General features: G+C 37.6%; 1 protein-coding gene across 1 annotated transcript; it reads right to left on the bottom strand.

The window, feature by feature from the left end:
• On the bottom strand, positions 222-8924 carry LOC109229736 (polyadenylation and cleavage factor homolog 4). The gene is made up of 7 exons (XM_019395278.1): positions 8182-8924; positions 6398-6499; positions 5828-6082; positions 4969-5085; positions 4460-4864; positions 1883-3784; positions 222-1026 (listed from the first exon to the last, which is right to left on the bottom strand). Exons 1-6 carry the CDS (start codon positions 8521-8523, stop codon positions 1895-1897), a joined length of 3111 nt encoding a protein of 1036 aa, XP_019250823.1. The 5' UTR covers positions 8524-8924; the 3' UTR covers positions 222-1026; positions 1883-1894.

Below are 9684 nucleotides of genomic sequence, written 5' to 3'. Positions count from 1 at the left end.
CTTGCTATGAAATGTTTTGCTACTCAAGTCTCAACGCAGGATATATTTCTAATCCAATCACTTGAAACTTGCATTGCTTTGCAATTGGATATTTGCGATGACGTTGCAGTTAACTTGACAACCGAATGCACTCAATACACTATTGCTAGCAGAAATATCCACCACTAAAGAACAATAATTTAACAGTCAAAAAGACCTTGATCACAGTTATCCCCAGCATATAATGGCAAATGACTCAACAACATTTAAGGAAAAAGGAAAATACTGCTACAAGCAATTGGCAGCCTGAACGCCGATGGTAGAAAACAATCGCTCGCTACACTATCTAATATGCAGTATAAGCAAGTAAAATGAGGATTGTGGTGTTTAACAACACCACAGAGATTGTGTCAGTAAAGATCCTCATCGGTTTGAGTAGCAATAAGCGTAAACAGAGACGGTTCACAGCTTCAAGAACCACCTATTTTCTTAGACGAGACAAAAAAAAGGACTTGTAAAACACAGGTACAATGAACTTACATACCGATAAACCAAAACCTTCTATCAGATCTGGAAATATCCATCATCTAAGACCAACAATGGTTGCAATTTTAGCCAAGTATCTGACAACTGAAAAAGGGACAAGGCTACGGAGGCTAGGTAATCAGTAACAAATTCTAATGCTTTAATGCACTTGAGCCATAACCAAAATAAAGCCTTAAGATAACAAAGTGATACACTCGGTAGCTTGCTTTAGCAAGTTTGAGTTTGCTCTTGAACAGAAATGCAGCTGGATGATTTTTGTTCAATAGCATCAGTAGCTGAAACTGAAACTCACTCACTGATGACGATGTAAGAGAACAGAAAATGTAAACCAATTGTGGAATATGTGATGCGAAAACTGTTCTAGCATCTAGAATTTTTCATTTCACCATTTCAAAGGAAAGCATAGAAGAGGCTTAACAAGAAGAGGTATAACCATTACAAGTAATTCAAAATGAACCTGGATATCTTTGATTAATAGAACAAACATCAAGCATCCAATTCCTGAGAAATGAAACCACGGAAAATATGAAACAATACAAGTCAGTAATTGCTACTAATGGATGAAGTAACTGAAAGCAATGTATAAATATTGTACAAACCATCAAGGATGGCAAGACTGAAATATCCAAGCAAGTAGGCAAGTTCAAGAAAGATCAGAATGTATCACTAGTTCACTTTTTCTAAACTTAAGCTTCCTCCATTTTATTGCCAGTCCACAAGTTCCAAATTCCGACTTTCACAGGCAGCATAACTTGTCTAACCATTTTATTGCCAGTCCAAGATCAATTTAAACCAAAAGCACTTCGAAAATTTAAAAACTCTAAAAGGTGCTCTCTCATACAGTCATACTAAAACGGACCTCCTAAACAAAGGCTGTCAGATAACTAAATCCAGATGTTTACTATAGGTGCCAACAAGAAATGGGAAGAAAAAAGAAAGAGAAGCAAAATAACTCTGCATTGTTCAGATTTCATACACTTGAGGGACCAAAGTCAGGTAAAAATAGAATTTTGGGGAATAATTTAAATGAAAAATACCAAATTTTTGTTTTCAATAAGAATTGATGGCAGATTCTTATCTTTGAAAAACAGATGCCACCCATTTAACAGTAGAAACCAACATGCCCATATGAAAAACTTTCTTTAATCATTAGTATCTAGTGAAGTATTTAAAACATCTAAATTCAGGTTTATCTATGAGAGGTAAGGCACAATGCAATGATGCATAAAAAAGCATTGAAAAAATAAAAGAAACAATTTCCGCCAGGAATTACATCTACAATCTATAAGCAGGGGAGATCATTCATAACAGAAACCAACTTCTATGGGCGCCTGCCGTAAAACATCATATCACTTACCAATTTAATATCCTAGGCAAGTCCCAACTCTTGACAAGAACTTTCTGAAATACAGTTCTTGTGGACTATCGGACCCTGAGTACCACTTTCACCTGGAATACTCATGTAAACAGCACCTTTGAACAACCATTTGTCACTTTCTTCATTGTAGAAGTCTTCAAAAAGCTCACCACACAAAACGCATACACATTGACTTTCATCTGCAGGAACCATGGCTTCGGTACATTCTGCTGTTTCATTAGAACCTCCAGTTGTCCCTTTAGATTTATCACCACAAGGGAGGCCACCAAATCCAGCAATCCATTCTCCAGAATTTAAATACCACTTTCTTGAATTATTCAACAGTTTGACATCTGGATTTCTCAATGCGTGCCACTCCAAGTGTCTATCAAGTTGCTCTTGGAGTTTAAGTCCAAAACCGCATATGCCACACTGATGCGGAACGTCATCAAGAAGTTCACTGATCACATCAGGATGGGACTTCCGAATCACATCTGGCTTAAACGCAAGCCCAATGAGACTTTTTGCCTCTTCTTTGGTGGACCGAAGTAAGGCATCAGGGGTTTTAGCAGCAGGTTTTGAGAGAGTAATCTCGGCCTCCGGAGCCGAGAAAGGAATGGATGAGGATATTGGAGCAGATAAAGCAGGAGTTGACATGGAGCTTGCTGGTGGAATATGGTTCTGCGTTTGAGGAGGTGTATCCGAAGGAGTATAAGTAGGGGACTCCTTCTTTGATGCAGATATCAACCCCTTCGCTACCAATGTGCTCAAAATGCTTGACAGGGGACTAGAAGCAGATTTTGCTGCATTCAAAGGCTGCAGTGATGCACCCTCTACAAGAGTTGGAGGTGGCCCAGGTGGCAATGGTGGCGGTTCTACATTTCTTTGGGGGTTATAATTTGGAGTGTTTGAAGCATTTTTGTCCAGCGATAGACTAGAGATAGAGGCCGCTGGAATCCTGGGCCCAGGTGGGGAAAACTGGGCAGGAGGAAGACCACTTGGTAAAGGAGGCTGTGCACTGGCTTGGGATGACAGAGCACCCTTATCAAGAGAACTCGGTGTCGTACCTGAACTTGATTTACTACCAATGATTCCACTCTTCAAAACAGCAGCCAACAAACTGCTAGTGCTAGAGGGATTAGGAAAACCTGAAATCTGAGGAAGTGCTGAATTCTGGGTTTGACCAGAATATTCAGGTTCCAGGCTTTCCTGCTGAACATCATGCCGCAACTGAAGAGAGGAGGCCAAGGTAGAAGCATTCTGCAAATTTGGAGGCTGTTGTCTTTGTGAATTACCTGAAACGGCATTCCGTGATGGCACTGCCACAGATTCCTGGGAAAACTGGTTACGAGGATCAAGATTTGATCTCCTTGAGAATTGGGATATTCTTGGATCAGAACGAGAAGTGGTCTGCGGCTGGTACTGCTCACCGAGACTGTTAGCTATTTGATTAGCGTTGCTTGTTATGACTGATGGGGATGGAGGATGCTGATACATTGGTGAGTGAGCAGAGGGAGAGGCAGCTCTGAGAGTTTCTCGCTGCTGTTGCACTATGGATCCCCTGGACTCCAAAGTTGCATTCATCGGCACAAAGTTTGGCGCTCCAACATGGACTGAACCTGTCTGTGACTTGAAAGATGTCCGACCTATTGAATTTGCAGTTTTTGACAACGAACTGAAAGAAGTTGGATATCCTTCTTGAACTGGAGCACTTCGAAGAGAAGCTGAATGCCTAGCTCCATCTAAAGCATGTGAATCCCTTGACCACATTGCTGACATTTGATTCCCGAAAGATGTTTGGCCTCGCTCATCACCAGAAAGAGAATCAGCCGAGGCTTCACTATCAGCCCTTAATCCGACCTCCCTTATGCTTTGCGGTCTCCTCAGTTGATTTTCTAGGTCCTGCAGATTCAGGAAAATAATAAGATCGATCTGTTAAAACAGCATAGGGACATTTTACATTCACGATAAACAACCAAAAAGTAGCTTCGACAAGCAAATATGAGACTTCCTCATTTAACAATAGTCAAAAGTATTTAAATCGTCGATTTAACAAAGAAATGCCTTCAACTAGTTTAAGCATATTGGTAACCTATTATTACTAGGAAATGACTTTGGCCGTACTTAAGCCATCTTAAAGCAAGCTAATACATGACAAATAGATCGGTATGGTAGACAAAGTTGCAAATGGGGCTTTCAGATTTCAAAAAAAAAAAGTTCTAGAGAGAGGGGAGTAGCAGCTAGGAGTAGGAGAATATGCTAATCCATCCAGAAGGGCTAGAAGTTGGTGCTCAAACAGTAATTTCTATCAAAAGCAAAGGTGGTTCTTGATTTTACAAGCATTAGAAACAAACAATTTAGATTGAAGAAAAGCTAAACTTATCATAAAGTAAAAGATTGGACGAAGCTAATGGATTTGACATTATTAACTTTAAGCAAACTATTACCAGATTTTCATATTAATGTGGATTCTCTGTCCAGAACTACAACTACAGTAGGCGAAGCGCATGTAATTCTTTGAGAAATAAAAAACCCAGTAACACTTTGAATAAATATTGGTTAAGCATTTTCTCTTACAGATTTATCTGAATCCTCAGATGCCCACCGGTCTTTAGCTGCACTGTTTACATCATCCCACATGTACTCCTCTTCCTCAGAATTCTTCCAGCTCCTATCAGTCAAAGTACTGGTTCTATTTGGCAAGGACTGTATCAGTTGTGGATGTGCATCAGAGGTTGCAGATTTTTGGGATATACTTTGGAACCCATGCTTAATGTCCAAGCCGCTTCTTTGGCTCAATATTTTACCAGTCCCAGAATCATACCAAGGTTTATCGATCCCCTGTTCCTTAAATCTCTCACCTCCTCTTCCTACTCCAAAGGCAGGACGCCTCGACAGATCAGAACCATAATCCGAATCTCCATATGCTGCACTGATAGTTTTCTCAGGAACATGCTCGTTCAACTTTTCTTTCTGAGCACGCTGCAATGTTGCAATATTAAATGTCTTAGATTCCTTAACCTGATAAAATTTAAGCATGCATATCTGCAGATGTTTAATAGTTAAAACATATTCCACACCACTACCTTAATAGAAGGATCAATCCATGATCTTCCAGAACTAACACTGGTTGTTATCTCCGGTCTCTCTACGTTCTCGTTTACGTTAAGAGTGCTGCTGATGTCACTAACTGCTCCTTTTGTCTTCACAATAACAAAGAACACAGATTAAGATAAAGAGTATTTGCAGGAGATATGATTTACAATGAATACATACAAGTGTTTAAGTTCTAAATGAGGTGGTCCACATAATTCAATACAGGAAGTTCAAGGTTCAAGTCCCACCATCACCCATCAAAATATATTTCCACAAAATTGACCCACGAAAAGAAAAATCAAGACCACAGGTGAGGCGGCATGTTGTACTACAATTTAAAAAATAGAAATGTCCTTCTCTAACAGGTGCTTTTAGATGAAGTGGCTCACGCCTGCTCAAGAGAAGGACCAAGAACATCAGCACAAAAATAGGCAAAAGTACTAACACTAACTCCTGAGAACAGGTTGACATGGCAGGTTGTGTCATAAACCTTTAATTGAGGATTCACCCATTTTTGAGAAGTCTACGATAGTGAGACCATTCAAGTTTTATTAGTATCCCGCTCTAGTAATAAGCAGTCAATAGTTCATAATATCACTAACTATTCCTCCCCAAAACCACAACCAAGCTTAAACAAAGGGCAGCACTACATGTGTTTGTATTAACTATTAAGAGAACAATGTTTTAAATCTCCAGCTGGCGGAAGCTCATCTAACAGCTCCACAAGACTGGGATAAACTCAGCATTTGAAATAATAAAAATTGGGAAATGTGACTTAACAGCAGCACTGCATAAGGTACTCAAGAAAATAGATTCAAGCGGGAGCACCAAGATGGCTACTCTACTGACCCTGGTTGATTGCTGTAGGCGTTGCCTTGCCTCCAGATATTTGGGATTTACATGAATGCTATGTGCAGGTCGTTGAGCCTGGGGATCGGGCCTAGATGTCCCTGATGAAGAGCCATTGACACCAGTTGTAAATCCGAGCTCCTTCTCAATTAATTGGAGTTGTTGAGGGGGGAATACTCCTTTCCAAGTTCCAAAAAGATGCCGCATCCCAGGATGTACCGAAGGTTCAACCTGTCTATAAGCTTTGCAGAAGACCTGAAACACATGAAAGAAAACCAATAATGATTAATTATGTAGTAGCTTGCAATGATACAGCTATCTTCTTCAACTAGCAACAACAATTGGCTACTTGAGGTAAGATAGGACTTCACAGTGCTCCACATCATCATCCACTCAGATGGGTGTCACATTCACAGTGCAAAAAAAAACTGAGAAAAGTTTTTTCTTTTTAAAGTAGTAAATAGAAAAGCTGATAAGAGTATGTTACAGAGGTTTTTTTTCCTCAGGAGAAAACACAAAGGCTTAAAAGAAACATGATCACGACAAACTACATATAAATCCAAATCTGACCTCAGGTAGCTTGCCGGCAAAATACTTAATATAATCCCGCCCGATGTTCTTCACAATACTGTCCAAAAGGTATAGAGATGGCAGCTTTTGCTCAGTAGGAACCTGCGATGATTTCCAGGCTAGTTAGAATAAGTTTGCTAAAGCCATTGACACTCATTGGTGCAAACTATATGCCAAGAGGACAAAGGAAGAAACCAAATTTTAAATAAAAGAGGCAGAAGCATTAGTCAAAGCAGCAAAGCAAAGACTATAAGCACCAAACTACAGCTCTAGAACACTTACTTAAATATTCAGCAGCCAAACTGAATAGTAAACTGGGCAATAGAAGTATTACTAAATATTCAGCAGACAAACTGAATAGTAAATTGGGCCATAGAAGTACCAACATAGAAATCATCTTTGGCCAAGCTGGTGAACAATTTGAGTATAGAATAAACCAGCTCAGTTAAGGGAACGGAGGTCTTATCATGTTACATGGAAAATCGAATCTGCTTGCACTTGCACACATTCATTTCACTATCTCTATATACAAGCAACATTTAAATACAAAATCTAGACAAAACATCAGTTCTACCTGAATCGCATCAATGATATAATAAAACAAGTATATCATGGACATCGCTCATTTTATCACAGCGAAATTATGTATTTTGCAGAAAAACAAACCATTCAGATTAAAAGATGGAAGAATTTCAAGGAGGGGTGAAGGGAGATCTTTCCTTTATCCTTTTAAACAAAAAACAAAAGCATCTGAAACTTCATTCAGATTTTAATTTGGACATGAATAATTTAAATGGATATAGATATGAATATCACATGGTATGAATGTGATTTCCCTCTCACTTTGGAATTAGCCGAAATTTTCTTTTTTGAATCACAGATATCCACTTGTCAAACAAGCACAATACGGCTAAGTTATTTGACAAGAAAAACCAAGGGGTTGCCAGACCTTTGATGTCTGCTTATCCCAAAAGCAAAGGCTCAAGATTAGTTTATCTAACATCCAAAATTGCGCAACTGCAGAAAGCAAGATTCAGCGTAACAGCGTGCGCCTTGATTCTTGAACTTGACATGACACTAAAATATTTATGCAGAAATAGAATAAGATAAACATGATACATCCTTCATCTGACTACAAATGGATACTACTGGACCTTGAGGAAACTGAATAGCCTAATTATGTTCATACACGTGATTCCGACAAATTCAATCACCAGACAAGTATATGTCAGGTCGCATGTTAATGAACTGCTTTACAATCAAGAAATTGGATCATCCCTTCATCACCCAAAATATAGCAAAGTTAGAGTTAGCCTTTTCGAAACCTATAAAGAAATCTGAAAAGAGTTTGTATTGGCCAGACATTAACCTTCCGCGAATAGCAACTGCATGAGTCATTTTTAATTGAAGCAATACAATGCTGTTGAGATCTTAGTTTTTCCCAATGGCTCACATAATCATTCTCATTTATGATGTGGAAAAACTGCGACTGCGCATTGGAATTGTTTCACAAACCATAGTATTTCGGAGAACTTCAGTGGACAATTCTAATAACTAAAGTTATAATCAAGACATATCATTCACCACAGCAAAGAAACCATTTAATTTTGTAAAGTAACCGAATTTCTCACTAACCAAGATATCCTTTACAAATTGTTACTCTATTCCAGCTATAACACTCAGATTACACCAGCTGCACTAATCTAATGAATCAGAAATCTAAGTAAAATTGAACAAAATTAACAACATTGATACCAGTAACATTTAAAAACCGGAATTATCACCTCAATAATGTTGTTGCAGATAGTAGCAGCGATCGCCTTAGCAGACTGCAAATTCTCACCAGCAATAATGGTCAAATTCGTAATAATGGGCTTCGAATTGAATGTCAATTCAGCTAAAGCAGTCTTATACTGGCTCACTAGCTCCTGATGCTGTTGCTGCTGTTGAAAAGGCCCGCGAATCGCATCACTGCTCCTCGAATTAGAAGCAGCAGCCCGTTGAGAAATGAAGCTCGACCCATTTGAGCTGCTCCGGTCGGTTCCAGCTTCGGTTAATCTTGGTTTCTTAGGTCCTGGCTCTAATCTTGATCTATCAAATGGTCTACGAGAACCCTCCATCTCCATCACTTTATCAATTTCCCAAAAAAAAAAAAAAACAGAAAAACCTAACCCTAAATTCGGACTATTTTACATGGGTTACAATCAGAATTGGAAAAATGCAAATAAAAACTAAAGAATCTATCACTTATTACAGCTAATTTCATGTATATTTCATGAATAACGACAATCTAAAGGACTAAATCTGATCTTTATTTTACATACACGGAGATAAATGAATCAAATCAGTAATACAGATAAATGAAAAAAATACAGAAATTGAACAACAGTTTGAGAGTTGTGAGCTTCGACTGCGGGATATTGGGAAGGGGGAGGAGCTGGAAATTGAAAAGGGAGATAGGGTTTTTTGATTGATTTGAGAAGAAGTGTATTGTAGCTCGCTCTTTTATATACGGGTCGGGCTCGGGGAGGAAGGCGGTATATACTCCATTCTGTCTCAATTTATGGTGGCACAATTTCTTTTTAATCTGCAAAAAAAAAATATCACCTTTTTATATTTAAAAATAATTTAATTTTTATTCTTAAAAAATATAATATTTATTTATATAAATATTTAAGTATATTTTAAATTATAAAATTTAAAATAATAATCATCATACTATATTATTGGTGTGAAGCCCAAAGTACAAAGCTAAAAAACCAAATATCATATCATACTATATTATAAGTGTGAAGCTTAAAGTACAAACGTAAAAGATCAAAATATCTATTAAAAGTTAATTGACCTTTTTGCCCTCCGTTTAAACATCACTTTTATAATATTTTTGTACCAAAAGGCGAAAATCTCATAATAAATTGAGCCTTTAATTTTCTACTACACTTTATATGAAAATATAAAAAATATAATGTAACGTATGAAATACTTTTTGAAACATGTGAGATATTTTTGTATTCGCAACCAAAATCATCTAACAATCCAATTGAAAGTATTTCGGTCATTTTTATTTTTATAGCATTTTTCACTAGTTTTAATCTGATAATTACTTAATGTATCTGGTCTATTGGAAACGCCTGGTACCTTTTTGTATTCCCAATCAAATTTATAGAATCTTTCATTTGAGAACATTGCAGATAAAAATACTATTAATGATATTTGATATACATATTGTTCTATAAACAAACTAAAATATAGTAGAAATATTTAATGGCTAGCGCTCCCTCGATAAT

Source organism: Nicotiana attenuata, chromosome 7 (assembly GCF_001879085.1).
Source record: "Nicotiana attenuata strain UT chromosome 7, NIATTr2, whole genome shotgun sequence".
Lineage (NCBI taxonomy): Eukaryota > Viridiplantae > Streptophyta > Magnoliopsida > Solanales > Solanaceae > Nicotiana > Nicotiana attenuata.
Note: the sequence above shows the minus strand (reverse complement) of the source record. Positions and strands in the feature narration are given on the sequence as shown.

Bases quoted from the DNA above. Each gene is read 5' to 3' on its own strand.
- LOC109229736 (XM_019395278.1), bottom strand. From the start codon at position 8,523: ATGGAGATGGAGGGTTCTCGTAGACCATTTGATAGATCAAGATTAGAG. The intron at 4,865-4,968 runs GTAGTGGTGTGG...GCAACATTGCAG, and splicing joins GGATTGATCCTTCTATTAAG to CGTGCTCAGAAAGAAAAGTT. The intron at 3,785-4,459 runs GTAAGAGAAAAT...CTGAATCTGCAG, and splicing joins CTGAGGATTCAGATAAATCT to GACCTAGAAAATCAACTGAG.